Source organism: Protopterus annectens, chromosome 10.part0 (assembly GCF_019279795.1).
Source record: "Protopterus annectens isolate FY-2018-M chromosome 10.part0, PAN1.0, whole genome shotgun sequence".
NCBI lineage: Eukaryota > Metazoa > Chordata > Ceratodontiformes > Protopteridae > Protopterus > Protopterus annectens.
In genome coordinates this window covers 87,481,974-87,508,391 of record NC_056744.1, presented here as the reverse complement: position 1 = coordinate 87,508,391, position 26,418 = coordinate 87,481,974, and the positions used below count along the sequence as shown (strand labels likewise).

The following is a 26,418-nucleotide window of genomic DNA, read 5'->3' as shown; positions in this document are numbered from 1 at the left end:
AATCAATGTTTTGTCAGACAGATATATCTTTGGATGTCTGCTTACAGCTGCTGGACAGGTGGGAGTGGAGGTTGTATACTGTTATGTGGCAACAGGTACTGAACCCTCTTCCTTACCAAGAGTCAGTTCTGATTTTTGTGTTTGAAAACCTTAGACATTCAGAGAATTACTCATCAGTTCTGTATACTGCTGAGCATGTCCAATGTGCTGTGAAATCTGCAGGTTTAAAATGGTTTTGTTCATCTAAGCACAACAGGTGCCATCTTCTTTCAGTTTCCCTGAAAGGGTAGTATTACAACCTTTTCCTGTGACAAGTCGTTCATTCTGCCACAGCACACACAACTTCTTTTTTTTTTTTGTAGGGGGGAGGCTGCTTTGCGGCTTTAATGACACAGCCAAAAAGGCTCATAGCAAACGCAGGCTAGCAGAAAGCAGAAGTTACTCACTTGAACAGCCAGAGCAGGTAACAGCAGCGGGAGGGAAAGGATTTGAGAGATCCCTGCAGGGAAATCCTGGAATCTCACAACTGTTCTCAGAATGGACTTTGTCGAGAATATTCTCCCACGTGTTTCCCAGGTGCTACAAGGGGCTTTGGTAAGTCTGAGTCATACTCAAATTCTCTGTCACTTCTGATCTTATCAGGAAATCATTAGAAGGACACTGAAGTGCTTTTGATAACTAAAACTGTTGGGAGTGAAAATTCCCACCATGACAGAGTGGTGACTGGTCAAAACCCAAGAGTGGGCAGCTAACAGGGAAACAAGGACCATCACTACATTAGTACATAATGAAAATTCCTTAACTTTCTTGTTTCCTGGTAAGAACATTTCTTAGAAAAACAAGCTTTGTTGTTTTGTTCTGAGGCAGTTTTTTTGCTAACCTCATCCTGTCACAGTGGACAGTGGGTTTAAAGAAAGACAGCTGCTGTATTTTGTTTGCGGTCATATTTCTTTAGTCTGCTTAGTAAAATTAGTGTGGCTTGTTGTTTTAAAAATGTTTTTTTTTTTTAGTTTGAATCCTACCACTGCTGCTAAGCATGAAAAAGTAATGTGGCATTCAACTGCTTCTGTTGTACCAAACAAATTCCAAGATATCCTAAAAAACGAGTTATGTGTTTGAGCTACATTAACTAGGAAGAATGACTTATAAACTGCAGAGCAGTCAGTTTCTATTATTGTTCTGTTTTTTTTTCTGAGGGTTTGCTTTCTTGCCTAGTGATAGTGACCTCATCAGGTGAGATAAGTCCTACTATACATCTTACCTGTTACGTACCAATGCTACCATGCTCTCCTGGTTGCTGCATGACAATCTCAGGCAGAGGATGGGAGGATACTTAGCCCACCCACTCATCCATACTACATAAATTAACAACACTGATGGCAACATTCATCATCATTGTAGTCATCTGGGGATTGTTCTCTGTGTACCTTCTTGTTTCCATTATGTGGAGAAGGTACAGAGAGGTTAGATGTGTGTATTGTGCCAACAAACATATGGAAAGAGTGGAAACTTGTCTGGGCCATCTGAGAAGGACAGGATCCTGAGTTGCTTGTTCTGATATATACCAGTTGATTTGCAGTGCACAAAAAAAGAAGTGCTTTTATTTGGTTGCTCAGTCATGCTGGGTGCTGATTCATAACTTGACAGCCTTCTGTGAAGATTTTGGTAATTGACAATGACTGTTCCCTCTGTGGAAATGAACTGTACTCTTTCATGTGAGTTTACCAGAAGGAAGTGACATCAGCTTTCCCATGAAAAGAAGGCCATGTTCTAGGATCTGATAGTAGCTGAGTGGTGTGGTTCTTCTGGATTAGGCAGTATGCATTCTCTGGGGTGGTTCTCCTGGATTCGGCAGTATGTATTCTATGGGGTGGTTCTTCTGGATTCGACAGTGTGCATTCTAGGGGGTGGTTCTCCTGGATTCAGCAGTATGCATTCTATGGGGTGGTTCTTCTGGATTCGGCAGTATGCATTCTAGGGGGTGATTCTCCTGGATTCGGCAGTATGCATTCTAGGGGGTGGTTCTCTTGGATTCGGCAGTATGCATTCTAAGGGGTGGTTCTCTTGGATTTGGCAGTATGCATTCTAGAGAGTGGTTCTCCTGGATTCGGCAGTATGCATTCTAGGGGGTGGTGCTCCTGGATTTGGCCGTATGCATTCTAGGGGGTGGTTCTCCTCGATTTGTCAGTATGCATTCTAGGGGAGGGTTCTCCTGGATTCGGCAGTATGCATTCTAGGAAATGGTTCTCCTGGATTTAGCAGTATGCATTCTAGGGTGGTCTTGACAATGGTGGGTGGAACTCCACCGAGGAAGGAGAGGCCTTCTGGGCTACTTGTAGTGCTAATTAGTGGCAATGGTGTTCCATGAAGGAGAAGCATGCATTCTGAGATACTGGTGCCAGTAAGCAATGTTAACAGCCTTTTGCAGAGAGGACAGACATTCTACTATATCTGTGTGGTAGTGGTAAGCAATGATCCTGCTTGGTGGCATCACCTACTGCCTGAGTGTGTATACCAGTGGATACTGTGACTGACTCTCTGGTAGAGAAGAATACATCCTGAGGTAGTGGCACTGATAGAAAAGACAGATGTGCACATCTGCAGAGGAGAACCCATCCTGGGATGCTGCCACTGATATAAGCAGAGGTGGGTATAGCCTCTGCAGAAGGAGAATCCATCTTGGGGTAGAAGCCCTTGTATCAGTGGAGAGTGTGTGTTGTTAACCAGGGAGGACCAGGATGCCCTGAGAGGTGTTCACATTGCTGGCCCACCTCAAGTGACACAGCATGGTCTTTGGGTTCCTGTAGAGTTAACGGTCACAACATCTTCAACAAGAGAGACTTTCTACCCCACAGGTACAATTGTTTAATGGCATCACCATACACAGTGAGGATGGACACACTGTGGTCTTTGTATCCCACCCTCTCTGACACCTCAGGCTTGTTTCTAAAGCCATAATAATAAAGTGACATAAAATTTCAACTTCTTTATTACAGCATGTATACTCTTTAACACCTTGTTTCTAAAACCACATCAGTTGCTATATGACGAACAGATGTGATATTCCCACACACCGAATTAACAGGTGCTGTCAACAAAGATGTTTACCTCTCAACAGCCATGCAAAATTGTAGCGCTATGGTAAAATCTGTAGTGCTCTGTTGTGGCTCCCTCTGCAGCTTAGTTCAATAGCTGCCTTCCTAATGATGTATCGGTAACATACGCAATATTTCCCGTTTATTTTTGACTAACACAGCTTTGTAGCTTTATTTGTTTTATAACCAAGATGATATTTTGCTAAAACTGCCTGTATTCATGGGTGGCACAAAGACTTTGCTTAAATGAGAGTCAAAGTTTATCCAAATGGAATTAGTGGGAATCAAACCTAGGTGGGCAGAGGGTGTGCATTCATAGCATTCTGATTAAAGTACTAAACCATGCTACCAGCAGTCAGTGCATGTAAAATCTGCATGTAATTGCTTATTTGAATACTTATTTTGAGTAGCAGGTCATTGGTGGTTTAAATACAATACAAAAAAAAAGTCATGACATTTTGTCAGTTACGCATTATTAAATATATAGTCTATAGTTTGTGAGCTCATATGGATGGATATATGAGTGTCGGGACTGTAGTACACAAGATAATAAAGTGAATGCAGAGTGAATCTTATGTTGAGTAGAATCAAGAATGATGATAACGCTGAAAACACACACACACACACACACACACACACACACACACACACACACACACACACACACACACACACACACACACACACACACAAACCCACATCCACACGTGTGCGTGTACTCAGACACACATGCATATCTAGAATGTGTTTATTTATTTATAGGTTCATAGGTTCATACTAGGCTATCTGCCCTAGGGCATTTATAAGCCTAGCCAGAGTTGTGTGGCTTTCACCACCCCTTAGGTTGAAGAATACTATACCCATTAGTTTGCCGTGCCTCTGTCCAGCAGTGATACAGAGATGATCCCCGGGGTAAACCTACGATCTCCCATCCACTGGTCAAGATTCCTCTTGAACAGAGCCAGCGAGGTGCTCTGTCTCACATGGACCGGGATTCTGTTCCACAGTATAGGGAGTCTCTGGGTGATGAATCTGTCCCTCCAGCATGTCCTATTTATATCCGTGTTGAGGTTTAAGTCTCTTGCTCTTGTGGCTCTGGTGGATTTGGATGTTTTGAGGTGGAGCATGTCCATTAATTCCCGGTTGGACATGGCCTTGTATGTCAGGCACAGGTCACCTCTGAGCAGACGGTATGCGACTGAATAGAGCTGGAGTTTCTTCAGTCGGGCAGCATATGGCATATTTTTGAGCCCCTTTATCCTTTTGGTGAGGAACTTCTGGGGTCTTTCCAATTGCTGCAGGTGTCGGGTAAGATACATTCCGAATGGGGCATTGTACTCAATCATTGGTCTGATAAGTGAAGAGTACAGGGGAACAATGACCTCCCTTGATCTGGATGTAAATCCCTTCATAATCAGGTGGGCAATGTAGAAGGTCCTCCTAACCACTTTGGCAATGTGAGTGTCAAAAGAAAGGTTACTGTCAACTTGGGTCCCCAGGTCCCTGATAACCTCTTCTGTGCTTAATGGATTGCCACCTATGTGGTAACTTGGGGTTACCTTGTTTTTACCAAAGGGTATGACTATACATTTTTTGGCGTTCAGCTTAAGGCCATGGCTCTGGCACCAGTTATCCATTTCTATGAGACCTCTCTGAAGGATATCTGTGTCTGATGGATTTTCAACTATGGCGCCCAGTTTGCAGTCATCTGCAAACTTTGTCAGCCACAATCCTCCTATGTTTGCCTGCACTTCTGAAAAGTAGATGCCGAACAAGAGGGGCCCAGGACTGAGCCCTGTGGGACACCGCTTGTGACCGGCTTGGAGTCTGACATGGCACCAGCAACTCTAACCCTGTGGGTTCTGTCCTTGAGCCAGTTTGCAACCCATCTTGTGACATATGGGTTTACATTTAAGCTGGTGAGCTTTTCTATGATACCCAAGTGGGGTATTGTGTTGAAAGCTTTGCAAGGTCAAGGTAGGCTGTGTGAACTGCCTTACCCTCATCAATGGCCTTGGTGACTGTAGTCGACCAAGTTCAAGAGGCATGATCTGCCCTTGACAAAGCCGAATTGGGTAGGATCCAATGTCTGTAGGTCCCCTATGTCTTTATTTATGAGTTCCATTATGATCCTCTCCATAGCTTTGCAGACCAGGCTTGTTAAGCTTATGGGGCAGTAATTACCAGGGTCCGTAGAAGCACCGCCTTTGTGGAGTGGGACCACAGTTGCCGTCGTCATTCTTTGGGTGCATTATCCTGTGGTAAGGCTAAGATTAAACAGCAGCCTTATGTGTGGGTTTAGTTCCTCATTGAGTTCGTGTAGCACACAGCTGGGGACACCATCCGGTCCCATTGATGCTGTGTTTTTAGCTTTAGAGAGAGCAGCTCTCACCTGGGCATTTGAGATGATTGGGAGGCTACACTCTGCTGGGATAGATATTTCTCATTTTGGGGGGGGGGGGAGAAATTTTCACTGAACCTGTCTGCCAGTATGTTTGCAATGTCTGTGGGTTCAGTGATTTTTGTATCATTTTGGACTAATTCTGAGCATATCTGGGAGTTTCCACCCAGATTTCTAACATAGCTAAAGAAGGCCTTATGATTGTCTTTTGAGTCCTTGGCGATTTTTCTCTCAAAGTTGGCCTTGGATGATTTTATGAGTGATCGTAGTTTTTACTAGTATTGATCAGAGATGTCTTCCCTTTTAGGGATTTTGCTCTATCTTGTAGTAGCTTTCTCCTCTTGTTGTAAAGTTTGTTTATGGCTGGGGTCCACCAGATCGCGTGCTTGCCTTTGGTGGAAAGGGTCTTGATTTTATTTGGGATTGCTTGATCCATGCAATCCTGGAGGTGCTCGTAGAAAGCATTTGTAAGGGATTCAGCAGCGTGGGTTGTGGTTTCCAATGGCTCAGGGGCCTTGAAGGATACCACACCAGTCTTAAGAAGTGTGAAGTTGGCTTTTGAGAAGTTCTTCACTGTGGTCTTTTTGTTGGGGTGGGGCGGGATGTGGATCTCCAGTGAGATTAATTTATGGTCTGATCTCACCAATGAGGGATATACTTCCGGTGTGGAGCATTTTGTCGCCATGTTTGTGATGATCAGGTCTAGTATATTTTCACCTCTTGTGGGAATAGTGACAAGTTGTTCCATAGCATTTGAGTTTATGAACTCCAGGAACCTTTGGGCTAGGGTATTGGGGCTTGAGTAATGTTCCCAGTCTATGTTTGGGTAGTTGAAGTCACCCAATATGATGGTGTTTGGAGAGACATTTATACTCTCCAGTGTCTTCAGGAAGGCTGTGTGGGGTTCCTGAGTTTGAGAGGGTGGCCTGTAACATGCTACAAACTGTAGAGCAGTTTTGCCTATGGTTAATTGCACCTGAATGGTCTCTGATGTTTCGTGAGTTGTCACCAGCCTAGAGGTGTGGGTATCCTTGATGAATATATTTATTTTATTTTACATTTGTTAACCGGGAGAATCCAGCTGGATATAGGTCCATTTTCAGTGGATGCCCGGGGAGAAAAGCTCCATAGCAATTTTAACATATAAGACAGCAAGTATATCAAAAAGGCACATTTGACAACATACATAAGACACGTTTCTTAACATTAGAGACTATGGATGTACAATAGTCTTGTCAATGATGAGAGCTTCATCTAAACATACGGACAATAAAGGCCTGTAGTTACAATATTACTCTAGTTTGATAATAGCAAAAAATAATAAATTACTAGCCAGGGGTGGTACAGGAGCATAGTCTATTATTCAGGAAGTGTATTTTGAGTAGTTTCTTGAATTGTGTTGAGGAGTTGTTACTTATTATATGGGCAGGAAGAGAGTTCCAGATTTTAGAGATGTAGTGGCTGTAGATGGATTTATCTGCCTCATTGTTAAATTTGGTTACTTTAGGGAGGTGTTGGGTGCTTGTTGTTAAGGATATGGTAGTGGTGTGGGGTTGAAGTAGTTGTAGGGCTGGGGTGTTGTCTGAGTGATGTAATACTTTGTGATGTAGTACTGATGGTGTGGTGCAGCAGTAACAATACTGTGATGTAGCACTGATGGTGTGGTGCAGCAGTAACAGTGCTGTGATGTAGTACTGATGGTGTGGTGCAGCAGTAACAGTGCTGTGATGTAGCACTGATGGTGTGGTGCAGCAGTAACAATGCTGTGATGTAGTACTGATGGTGTGGTGCAGCAGTAACAGTGCTGTGATGTAGCACTGATGGTGTGGTGCAGCAGTAACAATGCTGTGATGTAGTACTGATGGTGTGGTGCAGCAGTAACAGTGCTGTGATGTAGCACTGATGGTGTGGTGCAGCAGTAACAATGCTGTGATGTAGTACTGATGGTGTGGTGCAGCAGTAACAGTGCTGTGATGTAGTACTGATGGTGTGGTGCAGCAGTAACAGTGCTGTGATATAGTACTGATGGTGTGGTGCAGCAGTAACAATGCTGTGATGTAGTACTGATGGTGTGGTGCAGCAGTAACAGTGCTGTGATGTAGTACTGATGGTGTGGTGCAGCAGTAACAGTGGTCTGATGTAGTACTGATGGTGTGGTGCAGCAGTAACAGTGCTGTGATGTAGTACTGATGGTGTGGTGCAGCAGTAACAATGCTGTGATGTAGTACTGATGGTGTGGTGCAGCAGTAACAGTGCTGTGATGTAGTACTGACTGTGTGCCTGTAGGAGTGAATGGCTTGTTGTGGAATAAATGCTGTTTGTTGTGGTGTAGCACTAAGTGTGACCTTGAGAGTTAGGAATGAATATGGCATACGGTGTAGTACTGTGTGTGTGCCGATGAATGATTGTTGTATTATAGCACCCATATTTTGGAGTAGTACTGTGTGTCGTGATGAGCGTCAAGAGTGATTGTTGTATTATAGCACCCATATTTTGGAGTAGTACTCTTTGTGAAAGTGATACACTGCGGTGGTGGTGCTGTGGTAGCGTTGTTGCCTCACAGTAAAACGTCCTGTTCGATTCTCAGCTAGAGCATCTTCTGTGTGGAGAAATGCATGAATGGGCGTACCTTCGTTGAAGGTTTGCGTCAGGGCCGGCAACTCGTCATGTAAAAATCTACTGCCAATCATTAGCGGACCGGAGTTCCGCTGTGGTGACCCCTAACTGGAAAAAGCCGAAAGACACAACAACAACTCTTTGTGAAAGTGGGACTTAGAAGTGAGTGTTATACTAAAGTATCTGGATTGTGCTGTATGTTTTTGTGTGTCAGTGTGGGAGTCAGGAGTGACTGTTGTATACTGTATTGCAGAACAGTTGCGTGTGTGTGTGTGTGTGTGTGTGTGTGTGTGTGTGTGTGTGTGTGTGTGTGTGTGTATGTGTGAGTGTGTGTGTCTATGGCTATATAGTTCGGAATTATTGTTGCATTATAGTGCCTGCATAGTAGTCTGAATGTGACTGTTTTGCTTGGGAATGATCATTGTATTAAAGTCACTGTATTGTAAAATACTGTTTGCAACTATGGTAGTCAGGAGTGAATGTGACACTGTGGTGTTGTAGTGTGTGTGTGACTGTGGAAGTCAGGAGTGAATCTGGTACTGTGGTGTAGTACTGTGTTTTGACTGTGGGAGTCAGAAGTGAAAGTGGCATTGTGGTGTAGTAGTGTGTATGTGTGTGACTGTGGGAGTCAGGAGTGAATGTGACATTGTGGTGTAGTATTGTGTGTGTGTTACTGTGGGAGTCAGGAGTGAATGCAGTAAAAATCAATACTTGTGACAACGAAGGTCATGAATCTTAGAAGAAACCTTAGAGAAAACATCTAAGTAAAAAATAAACACAATCAATTTAAAACAGTATTTCAGACATATTTAAAATTTATATAATTTAAATAGTATGTATATCAGATACATCAGTGCTAGACTGAAGAAGTGAATAGAAAACTGCATATGAGACAAAACTTAACTACAGTAAACATAGCCCTCAATTCATATTAGTGATTTAGTTAATTAGATACAGTAAATAACTAAATGTAGATAACAGGATGTCAGTAAATCATATGTTATGTTATGGTGTAGTAGTATGTGTGACTGTGGGAGTCAGAAGTGAATGTGGCATTTTGATGTAGTACTGTGTGTGTGATTGTGGGAGTCAGGAGTGAATATGGCATTGTGATGTAGTGTGTGTGTGTGTGTGTGTGTGTGCGTGTGTGTGTGTGTGTGTGTGTGTGTGTGTGTGTGTGCGTGTGTGCGTGTGTGTGTGTGTGTGTGTGTGTGTGTGTGTGTGTGTGTGTGTTTATGAGACTGTGGAAGTCAGGAATGAATATGGTATTCTGGTGTAGTAGTGTGTGTGTGAATGTGGCATTGTGTAGTAGTGTGTGTGACTGTGGGAATTAGGCAAGATTGTTGTATTCTAGTACCTTTATTTTGGAGAAGTGCCATGTGTGAGCAATGGCTGTAAGAATGATTGTTGTATCACAGTACCTGCATCATGGTGTGGTACTGTGTGTGACTATACTAGTTGCACTTAGTGTAATATTAGAATGACTTCTGGTACTAACTCTCGGTCTGGTCCCATAGTCCCTTTTCTTTATTTGTTCTGATTCTGAGGTCACATAATGCTCCTAAAAGAAGTGTAAATGGCTTTGTTGGAAAACCAAATATTTTTTTCCACATTATGCAGCCCCAGAGTTAAGCCAGCCACCCTGCATTTCTTCTACAGTCAGCTTTAGATTTCTGTTCTCAAGATTCAGGATTTCCCACTTTTGGGCTTCTCTGTACAGGCTTTTGTGCTGTGGTATAATGTTGTCTGAAATCTGAACTATATCTGCTATAGTAGGAGGGTGTTGTGTAGCACTATGTGACTGTGAAACATATCAGTTTGTAGTGGTGTTATAGAACTAGTGCTCTGATTTAGTGCTGTGTATGTGATTTTGAGAGATACCAGTGAGTGTGGTATTCTAGAACCAGTGTTGTGATGGAGTGCTGTGTATGTGACTTTGAGAGATACCAGTGAGTGTGGTATTCTAGAACCAGTGTTGTGATGGAGTGCTGTGTATGTGACTTTGAGAGATACCAGTGAGTGTGGTATTCTAGAACCAGTTTTGTGATGAAGTGCTGTGTATGTGACTATGAGAGATGACAGTGAATGTGGTATTCTAGAACCAGTGTTGTGATGGGGTGCTGTGTATGTGACTATGAGAGATGCCAGTGAGTGTGGTATTCTAGAACCAGTGTTGTGATGGAGTGCTGTGTATGTGACTATGAGAGATGACAGTGAGTGTGGTGTTCTAGAACCAGTGTTGTGATGGGGTGCTGTGTATGTGACTATGAGAGATGCCAGTGAGTGTGGTGTTCTAGAACCAGTGTTCTGATGCAGTGCTGTGTATGTGACTGTGAGACATTATTTTTTTATATTTGATTTTATTTTACATTTGTTTGCTGGGATGTCCGACTGGACAAAATGTCCTTTTTCAGTGGAGGCCACATTTGTAAATAACAGTACCATAGATATAAAACATATAGATACAAATGTTGATTCATTTTTAGATGCAAGCACAAAATGAAAAATACATGTTATACATTTCACTAAGACAATCATATAGTATAAGTAGAAATAAAAAGAATAGCAATACTGTGATTGAAGGTAAAAAAAAAAACAAAATAAAAAAAAAACAAGCAAGTTAAGTATATATATATGTTAGCTACCTTAAGACATCTATCTCCTAACCAGGTTTTGTGGAAGAGCAGGTCCAGGATTCATATAGGTGTGATTTGAGAAGTTTTTTTTTAAAGTTGGAAGTGTTACTAGTTGTTCTGATATTTAATGGCAGGGAATTCTAAGTTTTGGCTATGCAGTTTGCGTAAAGTGAAACTCCAGCTGCATTGTTAGGTTTGAATATATTTAAGAAGGATTTGTTAGTGGAATGCAATACCCTGTTATTGGAGTAGTGTATTCGTAGATTTTGAAGTACTGGTGTTCTTTCTGGCTGATTTAGTATTCAATGGGCGAAAGTGAGTTGATTATAAGCAAGTAGATTTGGTAGTTTGAGCCAAGATAGTTGTCTTAAAGCCAGACAGTGACAGGATCTGGAATTTGATTCTTTTGCAAACTTTGCAATTTTATTATAGCAAGTTTCGAGTTTTGCTAGGTCAGATTTGTTAATATTTGTGAGAATTTGTGAGGCGTATAGTAGCATAGAGATAAGATGGGTTCTTGCTTTAGAGGCCTTTGAAGGTTAGTTTAGAGAGTGTCTATTTCTGTACAGGGTTCCTAATTTTTTGTGAACTTTTCTATTGTCTGTGATATGTGTATGTCAGATTTCATATTATTGTCAATGACCACTCCAAGTAATTTTATTTGGGAGACTGGAGAAACAATTGGATGGTTTAATGATGAGATATTGAAGGGTGGGTGGGTGTCTCCAGCTCTAGTTGGATAGAAGAGCATGTGCTTTGCTTTGTTAGGGTTAAGTATAAGTTGTGCATTGTTTAGCCAAGATTCCACTGCACTGAATGACTTCTGGGTGATATTTATGGCATTTTTGTAGTGTTGGGCAGCACAAATCAGGGTGGAATCATCCACATATTGAACTACGGAGGCAAGTGGGGTGGCAGTATGAACATTGTTAGTAAAGATAATAAAACGGAGAGGGTCCAGAATAGATCCTTGAGGTACTCCCAAGGTTATAGACAATAGTGATGAGAGAGTTTGTTACCATTTTACAGCTTGCTGGTGTCCAGTTAGATATTACTGGAATCAAATAACTGCACAATGGCTATGTTTAAGTTCAAAGACTGTAGTCTAGAAAGTGAGACAGCATCAAAAGCATTGGACAGATCAAGAATGATGGAAGAAACTAAATTGCCTTTATTGCAATGGTGGTTAATAATGTTAGTAAAGTCAACAAGGGCAGTGGTGGTGCCAGTGAGTGTGGTGTTCTAGAACCAGTGTTGTGATGTAGTGACGTGTATGTGACCGTGAGAGATGCCAGTGAGTGTGGTATTCTAGAAACAGTGTTTTGATGTAGTGCTGTATATCTGTCCGTGAGAGATGCCATTGAGTGTGGTGTTCTAGAACCAGTGTTGTGATGTAATGCTGTGTATGTAACTGTGAGAGATGCCAGTGGGTGTGGTGTTCTAGAACCAGTGTTGTGATGTAGTGCTGTGTATGCAACTCTGTTGTGATGTAGTGCTGTGTATGTGCCTGTGTTGAAATGTACTGCTGTGCGTGTGTGTGTGTGTGTGTGTGTGTGTGTGTGTGTGCATGCGTGTGTCTGTATATACATATATATATATATATGTATATATATATATATATATACATATATATATATATATATATGTATATATATATATATATATACATATATATTTATAAATATTTATGTGTATATATATACATATATATATATATATATATATATATATATATATATATATATATATATATATTTTTTTTTTTTTTTTATAGGAAGTAGTGTGTGTGTGTGTGTGTGTGTGTGTGTGTGTGTGTATGCATGTGTGTGAGAGAGATGCCAGTGAGTGTTCTAGAACTAGACTTGTGATGTAGTGTTGTGTATATGACTGTGGGAAGTATCAATGATTATGGTGTTAAAGAACCAGAGCTCTCCCCCAGGTTCCCCTCCCCATTATACCCAGAGCAAAACTACCCAAAGCCCCTACTCCAGGCATAAGTCCTCTCCTGCCCCTCAGTCTCAGGCTCCTTTTGTAAGAAGAGAATGTGTCCGTCTCTGCTTTGGGCATATGGATGTGTGTGTTCTTCCTCCCAGCATGCCCTAGCACATGACATTACATCTCCACAAATCCCACAGCAGTCTCTATATTTTATAATGCATATATATATATATATATATATATATATATATATATAAAATGTAATATAATATTTTATATATATATATATATATATATATATATATATATATGGGTCTAGGACACATGCTCGACTAGCATATGTCTGAATCACAAAACATCGAACACACATACATGAAGGCGCTTAACATAGAAAAGCGCTTCCATGTATGTGTCATTCAAAAAAAAATCTACATTTCTGCACCCCCCACGTGGGGGGCTGTGCCCCCCACTCCCCCTACTTTATTATTCTCACTCCAAAATTGCACTACAGTGGGGAAAAGGGAATTTTCACTTACCCGCACTGTAGTCCGATCTACGAAACAGGCACACATACACGGAAGTGCTTGTCTATGTTAAGCGCTTTCGTGTATGTGTGGTCAATGTTTTGTGATTCGAACATATGCTAGTCGAGCATGTGTCCAGATCCCATAGATATATATATATATATATATATATATATATATATATATATATATATATATATATATATATATATATCTAGAGAGAGAGGGAACGCATGCTGTTTTATCAGAAAATAGCTTTAATGAAAGCCACGATTAACTGGGACTTTTTCCTTTTAATAAGCTGACTACATAGTCTGACATCTAATACCATCAAACAAATGTAAGGCAACTGTTAGAACTACAAGCAACCGCATCTAAAACTTAAAGCTATCAAGAAGGGCAGGAATTATATGCCACTAATCTGCAGGCAGGTAAAGAGATATATGGAAAAAAAAAAAGAGACTGTCCCCATTTATGCTTAGAGTATACTGCATTTACAAATTTTTTTCAAGAAATATGGAAATCAAGGGGGACCAAGCACAGAACAGTGTGGGTGTTAAATAAGCACAAGAAATGGAATCAAGATTGCATTTGCACCTTTAACTGCTAGTTGTGTCTTCTGTATTTAATTAGCATACCATTCAACGTGGGTAAGTTTTATAGTAGTGCACTGGAGATGGTGATGATGGAGATGGGATGATGGAGACGGGGATGATGGAGATGGTGATGATGGAGATGGTGGTTATGGAGATGGTAACGATGGAGACAGTGAGGATGGAGATGGTGATAATGGAGATGGGGATGATGGAGATGATGATGATGGAGATGTTTGTGATGGTGATGAAGGAGATGGTGACTATAGAGATGGTGATGGAGATGGTGACGATGGAGATGGTGAGGATGATGAAGGAGATGGTGACTATGGAGATGGTGATGATGGAGATGGCTATGATGCAGATGATGATGAAGATGGTGATGATGGAGATGGTGATGATAGAGATGGGGATGATGGAGATGGTGATGACTATAGAGTGGTAAATGGTGTACTATGAAAAAAGTAGAAATATCACATGACTGCCCTGGTATTGGGTCCTCTCCTTATATACTTGGACAAGGTGAACAATGCAGTTTTAAGACACAGGCTACTTGTGAAACTATTTTGAGCTTCAGTAAGCAGACCATTGCAGGTAATGTATTTAAGAATTTGTTTATGGACTGTTCATTGTAAATTTTATTAATGGGGTTAAGGACTACAATGAACCAATACCTGGCCAAGGAGGTGTTGTTACCTCCCCTTACAAAGAAGCGTGATGAATGCTTCCTTTTACTTTTTGGTTACATTGCTCTTCTGATGCTTCTGTTCACTAAGGTCATTAGAGGATCACAGACTGCATTAGTAGTACGTGTAACGAGTTTTAGTTGCACACCATCAGCCACAGGAGAACTAGGATCCTTGATTTCAGAAAGTTCTTCATCATTTAACTAGCTTCAGCATGAATTCACTCAGATATTCATTCTCAGATGGGGAAACAGTAGGAATGATCTTTAGACTGATTTAGTCAAGTAAATGAGCTCAGGCAAGTGAGCATTTACTTAATAAAAATGAGCATGTGCATTTGTAACAATGAGCATGTGCATTTGTAACAGTGAGCATGTGCATTTGACAAAGAAAGGAATGAGCTCAGGCAAGTGAGCATTTACTTAATAACAATGAGCATGTGCATTTGACAAAGAAAGGATTTCAGGATGGATATTCAGCAGAATTTCACAGACAAACGGTGTTTCTGGTTCGATTCTCAGCTGGGGTGCCCTTCTGTATGGATTCTGCGTGTCCTCCCCATGTTTGTGTGGGTTTTCTCTGGGTGCTCCAGTTTCTTCTCACATTCTAAAGACATGCAATAGTTGGATTGGATACTCTAAACTGGCCATAGGTGTGAGTGTGCATGTGTATGTGTGGAATAGAACAACTGCAGCAGGGCTAGTCACCTGGAGGTGTGAACATCGGCTCTAGCTGATTGTCACTGCTGAACTCCATGTGCAAAAATGGGAAAAAGGATTTGTGGGTGGATGGATGGATAGATAGAAAGGAAAAGGGAAGAAATAATACTGACTGCTAGAGGGGCTCCAATAGTGATAGAAGAGGAAAAAAATACAACAATAGTAAATTTGTGGTAGTAAGGGGCTATTGGCAAGGGAAAAAGATTACATTAGCTTGTATTTATATTCCACTTAAAACTATGATTATAGAGCTTAAGAACATTTTGGGAGAAATAATTATCTTTCAGCAGGCAGTATTAATTGTAGGTAGGGACTGGAACTTGATTTGCAATAATGTGAATATATCAAGGGAACCTGGTGGGGGAATATATCAAAAGAGTGTACATTTCTGAAAATATCTTGTATGGAAAATGCAAATTCATTAGTAGGAACAAGGACAGAATTTACATATTACTCTCAAGATACAATAACTGGATAGAATTATATTTCACAGCAACATGTGTATTTATGTGAAAGATTTGACACACATCCAAAAATATTTCAGATCATGCACCAGTAAAAACTAAGATAAAAATGCAGGGTAGTGAAGTAAAAATGAGACACTGGCACTTTCCCACCTACCTGTTAAAAAGAGAGGAATTCATGGAATGAGTTGTGGAAGTTATTTGCGAGTTAATGGGGAAGACATATTAGCTTGTTTGTGGGATAAAATGAAAATGGTGTTGAAAAATAGGGTAGAAATAAAACAGAAAGTGGTTTACTATCAAAATATCGTCGATCATATACATGAATGGTCGATATTCTGAAAATGACATCATCCTGCATGAATACTATTGAGTGAAAATGTTAACTCAGTTGATTGACAGCAACAGATTCAACATTTATATCAAAATTGGAACATGATGGCAGTGTAGGTGCAAAAGTATGTTAAACACCTACACTGTCATTCACATTTTAACAGGGAAGCAAGCCCCCCCCACACCCCCTGCAAATTAAATATTCTAACTCCAAGATTGCATTACAGTAAGGAAAGGGATACATTTCCCAATCTGCACTGTACCACGACTCTACTTATAACATCGAGTTCATATCAGCGAATTTGCACTTGCATTCGTTGATATGTAATCTCGATCTCCTAACGTTCAGCAGCACAGAAAGTCGGCTAACTAGCATTTGACTTTCCGCATTCGCTGAACTAAGGTTCAACATTTTGATAGTAAACCACAGAAAGCAATATGATTAAGAAGTAATATAAATTATTTAGTTGGGCTGACAAAGGTTAAAGTTTTACAAAATAAGAGGAACCTCACAGAACAAAAGGAGGCGCAATTACAGAATGCTAAAGAGAAAATAAGGGGGTATTTTGATAACATGCATGAGTTTGAAAAGATTACTGTTAAGCAACTATTTTTTGATAACTCCAAAGCAGAAAAAGTTTTAGTAAAACTGGTCAGGTAGCAGAAAGTAGAAAGGGTTGTCTTCAAACGTAGAGAGCCTATAACAAGAAAAATATTGTGAGATCTTATAGAGTTATAAAGGATATTTCAGAAAGTTTATGAAAATCTGTATCACGCAGAGAAATGTGGAAAACAAGAAAGTACACAAGTCAAAATAGTTATGCCAAGGTTAGAGGAAGGTGGAGCCGCTCTTGTGACATAGAGGGATAAAGTCCTAACTATGGCCTAGCTGACCTGGGTTCGATTAGTGCTATGGGCAACTGATGGAGTGGCAGGGAAGAGATGGGCATGCCTTTCCTGAGTGGGACCATGCCTGTTGATATGCTGTCTAAGAGATGGCGTGGTTCAAAATTAGGGAGTTGCTCTCTGAGTGTGGGGGTAGGGAAAGGGAGTGGGTATAGCATTTAAACAAAAAACATAAGCACAGATGAGATGAGATCATGGGTCATGATGCAGACAAAACATTCAACAGAGTAAGCTGGGATTTTATGAGTAGGGCAGTGGAAGCATTTGCATTCCCCTGAAACAGTTTATGTATATGTTTGTATTTATATTTATATTTATGTCTATATTTATATTTATATTTATATTTATATTTTGTATACTATATCTATATTTATATTCATATTTATATTCATGTTTATATCTATGTCTATACATATATACATGTGCATGTAGTTTTAATTGCTACTTGTCATAAGATGGTTTATTATATTTGTATTTAATAATTATATATGTATCTATATTGATAGACATATCACATATACATGACATATACACACATTTTTTATATTGATATTTATATTCATATTTATATTTACATCTATTATTTTTATTTATTTATTTATTCATTATATATGGTATATAAGGAATATTTCCATATAGAACACAAGAAAGATCGCATACACATCATTTTCACTGTTCCATTAAATTCATGAAATGCGTTATTTGCACATTATTAGATAGTGGATTATTTATGCTTTAGATGTTTTAAAATGGTTTTAAAAGAATGCGTATATAAAAATTTGTTTTAAAAATTTGTTTTAAAAAATTTGTTTTAAAAATTTGTTTTAAAGTCTGTTTTTCGTATTTTTAAAGTTGCAAGCATTGCTTTATACAGGCATCATGATAGCAGTATATAAGTTCTTTATATAACTTTAAATATGAGTATTATTTAATAATATTTTGTATGCCTGGAATGCATTTTGAAGCTGAAAAACATCACTTTCAACTTAAGCATATAAGTAAGATACTAGCCATTCATATGAGTGTGAGCACTATTCTTTGCAATGAATTTGATTAATTGATTAATTGATCAAGTAAAATTGAATGATTAGATGCATTTACTTGTTCTGATTGAAACCTACTGACTATATATACCATTTGGTATTGTTTGTTAAATGTGAAGATCTGAGGAAGCGCACTCCAAGTGCGTGAAAGCGCTTATCTGTTTGTTTTTTGTGAATAAAGAGTTCGTCCATGGTATTTTGAAGCAGCATCTTCTTTTCGGTTGGTGAATTCATCAGTGTTTCTTACTGCATTCCCCTGAAACAATAATAAGCTTAATTGGGCGATTGTATGAAGGACTGGAGGCAAAAATTAAAGTGAGAGGGTTCCTCTCCCATAAATTGTGTTTGAACTGAGGAACCAGGCAGGGGTGTCTTCATCCCCATTTTTTATTTACTTTATAGTTAAAGCCATTGACAAAGAAAACGAGGGACTTGGAAATTCAAGGATATACTTAGTATGTAATCAAGAAAAGTTGGCTTTATTTGCAGTTGATATTATTTTGTACTTGATAAATAAAAAAAGACATTTCATTGTTCTATAACATTTTGAAACAGTTTCAAGTCTTTTCAGGATGTAAAATTAATGAAGATAAAACAAAGGCTATAGCCATAAATTAGGTACCCACACACAAATTGATTTATAGCCATAAATTAGGTACCCACATACAAATTGATTCATTAATACCCATATTTAAGAGGACACAGTGAGATGAATGATTTAGTTGTACAGATCTGAAAGGCTTCTGTTATGGCAGCTAAGGATATGTGGGAAGAGACTTAAAAGGTAATACAAACACTGAGAAGCTGGAAGCTCATGATTATGGATAGCAAGATGCAAGCAGTGAGTATGTTTTTGGTCCTTTTAGTTTTCTACACAGGTCAGGCATATTTTAATCAACCAGAGGAAAAGTTGTGGACAAAATTAATAAAGGGTTGAAGGAATTTATCTTGGAGTGGAAGAAGGCAAGAGTTAAGTGGGACAAGATGATCCTTCCAACTGAACAACGAGGTTTAAGATTACCTGATTTGAAAGGATATTGTAGAGGTATGTGGCAAAGGCTCAGATATATAACACAAGCAGAAAGCTACAATTCAAAGTGGAAGGAGATGAGGATGAAGCTGGGGGTGGAGTTCAAGAAATAAGGAGAGAGTGGGATTTTGTATGATGATCTTTGAGGAGAATAACAACAACCATAGAGGATATTATGTTCATAAAATTGCAGAAAGTATTCTAAGAACTAAGCCAACATGGGAATATAGAAAGGAAGTTTTACCAACAGGGATGACTGCAAGTAAGGGTACAAAAATAGGTGAGAGGGGGCTGGAATTTACTGGAGAAAATTGGTAAAGGAACCAAGGTATTGTAAGCAAATAACTAGAGTGGGAAAAGTAACAGAACGGGAAGAGGCCAAGAATATATTTGGACTGTAGACCAGAAATTGGCATCAGCACCACAGACTGATATCAGACTGTAGGCAAAGAGAAAGAGATATGGAGGTACTAAGTGAAAGACCTGCTCTGATAGAGTTTTTAGTTGAGTCTACAATAGAAGCTTTTGCTAAAACAGGGATAATTAGCATGGAAAATATTTATCAATGGGAAAGCAATTTACATGGAAAGAATGGGAGGACATATGGCTGTTAAATATGCAACAAAGTCCAGAAGAGTTAAGATGTTTGCTTAGAATTGTTTGCATAAGTTTTTTAAACCCCAAGTAGACTCCAAAGAATTTTTCCTCGGGTAGATGGCAAATGTTGGAGGTGTGATTGAGTAGAAAGAGGTAACTGGGAGCATGTTTTTGGAAGTGTAATGAGCTGGCAGATTTTAAAAATTCCCTACAGAACACTTAGAAATAACGGCAGAGGAAATGGATGTAACTGGCATGGTTCTTTTGGGCTGGGATACAGAATCTGAATTGTCTAGACATAGTAAGGCCTTATTAGCTGTCAAAAATCACTTACTAGAAAATGGAAATCAAAATCTAAACCAACTGTATTTGTAGTATTCAATATTGTAAAAGTGGTAAGATAACTGGAAATGAGATCTTTAGAAAAAGGAAGAAGCAAATTACACAGAAATAAGTGGAATATGTGGGAACAGTACACGTGGACTAATGTTCATAAGGAGGAGTGAGGTTTAAAGGAAGGCAGGAATCGGGCAAGTTATATAATGTTGGACTAAGTAAGAGCTATTATCAAGAAAGAAAACATATATGTAATGCATAATATATGTAAATCAAAAATATTTTAATGTGGTTTGTTTTCTTCTCTATTAATGCATGTGTGCTTATGTCTTAAGTGATAATTTAATAAAGGTGTATAAAAAAGGATACTTGTTAATAGGATGACCCCTAAGAAGAAAATTTAAACTGTCTCATGCTAGAAGTGACCTCAAAAATTTAAGAAAACAATCTGTGTAAGATCAGCACCTGCAAATTAATTAAATTAGGTATTGCCACACTTCCAAAGATAACTTCAGAGCTTTTTTTTCTGTGTCTGGAACTTCGGATCAATACTCAGCACCCCACCAAGTTGTTCTCCAGCAGTACTACCTCCTTTGATCCAGAAGGATCTTAGGACCAATACTCAGCACTCCACCATGCTGTTCTCCAGCAGTACCACGTCCTTTGATCCAGAAGGCACTATCAACATATTAATGGATACATTTAGTTCAAACTGTCCCAATCTGCTTTCTGTTCCTTTCCTTCCTCCATTTAGTCCATATCTCAGTCTATAATTACCCTAGAAAAAAAATCTCGAAAGTCCTCTCCAAAACCAAAGAGATTAGCCCAAACAGCTCCTGATAAAACAACAGTCTGTCCTTTTTGTAGCATAAAACACTATCTCACCAATTCTGTCTTAGTCTCACCACTAAGTATATACCCAAGGTGTGAATGACATCTGTTGTAGTACTACTCCTCAAGGCAACCTTACCACCAACCTGGAGATCTAAAATCAGCCTTACAAGCATCACTTTTACATAATGGAACATATGATTATGTAATCCATAAACAATAAAACTGACAGCTTACAAGCATCTAGTCTCATGCAGTTTGGCTTTGTGAAAGGTAGGCCCTGACTAATAAATCTGACAAATTTCTTTGAGTAAGTCACTGAAGCACAGGATGACAGCAAATTAGGGCACTCTGCCAATCTGGATTTATCCAAGGCCTTTGACACTGACCCATCCTCTGGCATTATTGAGAAACTGACCCAATGAAACATTAACTATTACGTAACTTGTCAGATACAAAACAGGCTTTCAGAGAGGACTCACACAGTCAGGGCTGATACCAACCACTCCTTAAAATAGCTGGTCACCACTAGACTCCCACAGAGTTGTGTTTCTGGGGCCACTCCTCTTTGGTTCATATTTTGCTGATGTCCATAATGATGTTAAGAGTCTCTCACTTCTTCAGTTCGCTGATGACTGCAAATTTGGAGCTAACATCAACTCACAACATAATATTTATATTCTGCAAACAGGCCTAACAAGCTCCTGGTGTCAAGGCAACAGTTTTGAGTGTTTTGCAAAGAAATGCAGTATTGTTCTCTTTTGGGAAACAAAACACCCCTGTGCCTACCTCATAAATGATACCCCCTCAAAATATATACTGCAGTAAGATATTTACATTCATCGACAACAAACTCTCTTTTGATCTCCATGACTCGGCAATCATTAGGAAATGCTTGTTATCTAGTCAATTAATAACTGAAGACTTATCCTCCAGGTCCAATTAAGTTATTTCCCCTCTCTACTCCTCCATTATCAGACCCATAATACTATGTAATGCCTCCTTTGGAGGTGCAGTGGTGCAGAGGTTAGCATTGTCACTTCACAGCAAGAGGTTTTCTGGTTTGATTCTCGGCTGGGGACCCTTCTGTGCAGTGTCTGCATGTCCTCCCTGCATTCATGTGGGTTTCCTCAGGGTGCTCCAGTTTCCACCCACATTCCAAAGACGTGTCTGGAGGGTTTACTATCAAATGAGCGATCGGACTCTGTGCAATTCACATTAGTCCGAATCAACCCATTTGGTAGAATTGGAAGAATGAATGCAAAAACGTAGAAACTTTCAACAGCGAATGCAATACAGCATTTGCTGTTGTGACTTTCTACATTTTCATGCAGATAGCTCTATAGCGGGGATCGGAAAGTGTACCCTTTCCCTCACTATAGTGTGATCTCAGACTTTGTATAGCTAAGTAGCAGGGGGAGTTGGGGGTGCAGGGGGGCTTGCTCCCCTTCAAAAACATTGTGTTACTGTTGACCGGAAGTGTAGCATTTTCTGAAAAGTTGACATTTCTGAGATGTCGACTTTACTGAAATACTTCCTTCTATATCTAATTGGTTTGTTCTTGTATTTCTGATATCATGGTTCAGAAATCTGAACACTCACACAATGTCGGTGTGAGAATATGATAGTAAACCCTTCTGGGGCATTTCTTCCTGCACCTCTGCTGAAAGTGGGCTCTGTCCCAGTTGGACTTTCCCAGTAAACAAATGTTAAAATAAATAAAAATAAAATATCCATCCGGGCATATTGCCCAGGTAGAAAAAAACACAATGCTTCCTTAGCAAGAAAATCTCAGGCTTGATCTCCCTAAGCTACATAGATTATTTAAAGTCCTGTTACTGTTCTCCATCACCTATAGACTTCTTTATGCTGCTTAGTTTACAAGGCTGCATTATGACCCTGTCCTGCCTGACCTTTCACATGTTCATAATACAAAAAGTACTATCAAAAACCATTCTAGAGGTTTACTGAACCTGCTGGCAGGATAGAAACCTCTCCCAAATGATCTGCTATGATGGAATAAGTTTAATCTCCACATCAAAGTAACTTCTACTTCTCTTTAAATCTTGCCTGGATGCAGGGATGGAGATATGTAATTCCATTCCTGGTATAGCTGATCAGACCATTGCAGTGTGGCTCAAGATGGTCTACTTGGCTGGCAGTCTGGTACACACCTAGAAAATCTATGAACATGTTCAAAGGTTTTGCGTAGTTCTCAACAATCAGAGGAGTTAGAAAGGATTAGGAAGAGAGACTGGATAAGCAATTCATGAGGAAACAATGGGAGGATATATGTACGGCTCCCAAATATGCAACAAAGTCTAGAAGATTTAGGATCTTTGCTTGGAAATGCTTACATAGGTATTTGTATACCCCAAGCAGACTCCAAAGAATTTTCCTTAGGCTTGAGAGCAAATGTTGGAGGTGTGAGGGGGAAGAAAGTAATAACTGTGAACATGTGTCTTTGGGACTGTAATGAGTTGGCAGATTTTTAAAAATTCCCTGCAGACTACTCTGTTAGAAATACTGGGTGAACAAATTGGTTTAACTAAAGAAAGGGTTTTTTGAGCTGTGATGCAGGATCAGAACTGCCTAGGCATAGTAAGGCCAGGCCTTGCTGAGTTAAATTTTTGTGGTTGCCAAAAAAGAAATTACTAGAAAATGTAAATGAAAGTGTAAACCAGCCTTAGTAGAAGTAGTGCATATAGAAACAGATATAAAACAACTGGAAATGGGATCTTTAGAGAAGGGGAGGAGCAAATTACATAGAAACAACGGGAATTGTGGGAACAATGCATGCAGAATAGTGTTTTGGAGGAGGAATGAGGGTTAAGGGAAGGCAGGGATTAGATGAGCTATGTAATGTTCACTTGACAATGATTGAGTAGAAGATTATGTGTGATGCATAATGTTTGCAACTGAAAATATTTCAATATGGTTTGTTATCATTTATATAAACGTATGCTTGCCTATGTCATAAGTGATAATTCAATAAAAATGTTTCTTAAAAAAAAAAAAAAAAAGGGACTAGGTAGAGTCTCGATGCTGGAAATGAAGCATTTTAACACATTTTCAGAATTCCTTTAAAGTGATGACATCTTGCAAATTGCAGAAACAATGCCCTTTTATGCGCTTTAATTTAAGATTTATATTCCTCTTCATCTTGTTGTAATAATTAATGATCAGTGAGTGCTGTAGTAGGCTTTCTAAGAAGCCTCTCTAGAGGGCATGGCATAGATGAAGGCCCAATCCTTCTGGTACTTAAAAAAGGATAAGTCATGTCTAAAGAGTTGATTGATCTTATGTTGGGATACTTAAATGACCCCACAACTGTAGATAAAAAATTGCTGGCCATATCGAATGTTAAGTAGCCCAGCATTCCATTGCGGCATCACAACCATTCACTTACCACCATTATATTACCCAGAAGGAAGGGGTGGGAGGTTGGCAGAATGGTTCAGGTGTTTACCTTGCAAACATAAGGTGCAGGGTTTGATTCTCACATGGGATTATTGGCTAGGCTGAAAATCGCCCACAAGGGCAATTAGCCTAGTACTAATCTATGAATCTACGAACCAAAGTATTGCAGGCAAAAAGGACATTTTATAATCTTTGTTGAAATCGAATGTTAACTGAAATAAAAATTTGTAGTTGCTATTGCTTCTTCATGACTGACATAAAAACTAAACTAAGCTGCTTACTTTTGCTGGTGGTATGAAAGTCATTTTAAAGAAAAAAATATAATTATTTATCATTGGAATTAGAAATCATGTTGAGGCAAAAAAACACATGATAGTGCCACTGTGATGGAATAGAGGGATAATAAAGCCCTGACTATAACCCAAGAGATCCCAGTTTATTTTGGGCATCTAATGGAGCTGGCAGGGAGGAGGGGGTATTCCTATTCTGGGAGAGAGAGGCATGCCAACGTCTCTCTATTGGAGCTCTTTGAAGTTCAGAGGTCAGAGAGAAATAGATGCAGGCTGAGGGGCAAGGAAGATGCCATAGTTAACCACGGAAAAGCACTGATTCCAAACAATGGTGGACTTCCACAAAGTTTATTTTATAACTTTTCAAACGAGCTGAAAAATGAACTGTAGACCAACAAACAATAACGAGAATAAATAGTATGTTAAGCGCTTTTCATTGGATTATATCCGGACTTCCTCAGACCTGAGACCAGTCTGAGGAAGTCCGGATATAATCCAGACGAAAAGCGCTTAACATACTGTTTATTCTCGTTATTGTTTGTTGGTCTACAGTTCATTTTTCAGCTCGTTTGAAAATTTATAAAATAAACTTTGTGGAAGTCCACCATCGTTTGGAATCAGTGCTTTTCCTGGTTATTTCGTTTTGTTGTGCGTTTATTGGTGCTAAGATGCCATAGTTCTCATACCTCTTTGGCCTGGGATGGAGTTGCACACCATAGTTTCCCAAGCCCAGCCAGTCATAGCTTATGCTAGATATGAAAGGGAGGGGTTGCAGGGCTGACAAAAATAACTAACTAACTAACTAACTAACTAACTAACTAACTAACTAACTAACTAACTAAATATATAAAAAGCACCACTCCATGTGGATGACCACAACACTCCTGTGCTTGAACCATGACTCCACTGACAGGTTCTTTGGGCAGGGAGGCAGACCTGAAGGAGAGCAATAACAGCAAAAAAAATGAAAATAAATCACACAGTAGGATCATCTAAAACAAAGCTTATAATCATCTGCAGTACAAAGAGCTGGTTGAAAGAATGAAGTAAATGTGTTGGGAAAGTAAAGACTGCAGTTTATTAAAACCACAGCATGACAAACCATGGGCTTCTCCATGACGTGTGTCCATACTTGGATGTTAGGGAGACAAGTCCATGAAAAGAAAAAGAATTGTGGTACAAACAGCTCACATTTTTACATTTGGCCAAGATTTAAATATTGTAATTTTATTTTTCTTTTAAACATCCCAGAGAAAGTGATCTTAATTTCTTAACTCATGGGGCTGGCTGCCTATAACACAAGAAACAGCAGAGAGAACCAGAGGTTGTCAAAACACTGCATGACCAAATTTATCTGAAAATTAGCACAGTATGTGAGTAATATTAAACATTTGAATCAGATTATAAATGCTTTACTCTGTATTTCATTACTAGCACAGATATCACCATAAATAATTACTTCAAGGCATGTGAAATCCTTACACAATCACAGGAACACCAGACCAGTATTAAGTGTCTGATAGATTCATTGTCTTTCCTACAGAATTTTGTTTTATAAAATAAAAAGTAAACATGACAAAAACAGGAAGAACAACCCTCAGTAACCACCAACTTACCCATATGATAGGAGTGAAACAAGAACCAATGTGGCCATATGTCTCCATGGCTACCCACCTAAAATGTAAAAATAAAAATAATACTTGTATGATGCCACAGTCTTATCACTCAGTCTGCATCTATGGGGAGGGGTGCTGTGCACCCCCCTTTCTGAATGATTTCCACAGTCATATACCCCCACTTCCTCCCTTCCAAATCCTGATGCATGGATGACTAATTTGAGGTGATGCTGTAGGGACTGACTTCCTTTCTGAATGTGGCCCTAACATTTCATATCTCTGCTGATGCTCCTTGTAAACACAAATTGTTTTGCTTGATTCACTGCGTTACCATTGAGGAGAGC

At 39.4% G+C, this 26,418-nt stretch overlaps 1 protein-coding gene across 1 annotated transcript in view; it reads left to right on the top strand.

Annotated features, from left to right (window-relative positions):
* The first annotated feature begins 417 nt into the window (after positions 1–417).
* Positions 418–26,418, top strand: part of LOC122814100 — a 232,055-nt gene continuing 206,054 nt past the window's right edge. Inside the window, exon 1 of the mRNA XM_044086717.1 lies at positions 418–594. Coding sequence (XP_043942652.1) covers positions 538–594 — 57 coding nt within the window. The 5' untranslated portion in view covers positions 418–537. The remainder of the gene's footprint in view (positions 595–26,418) is intronic.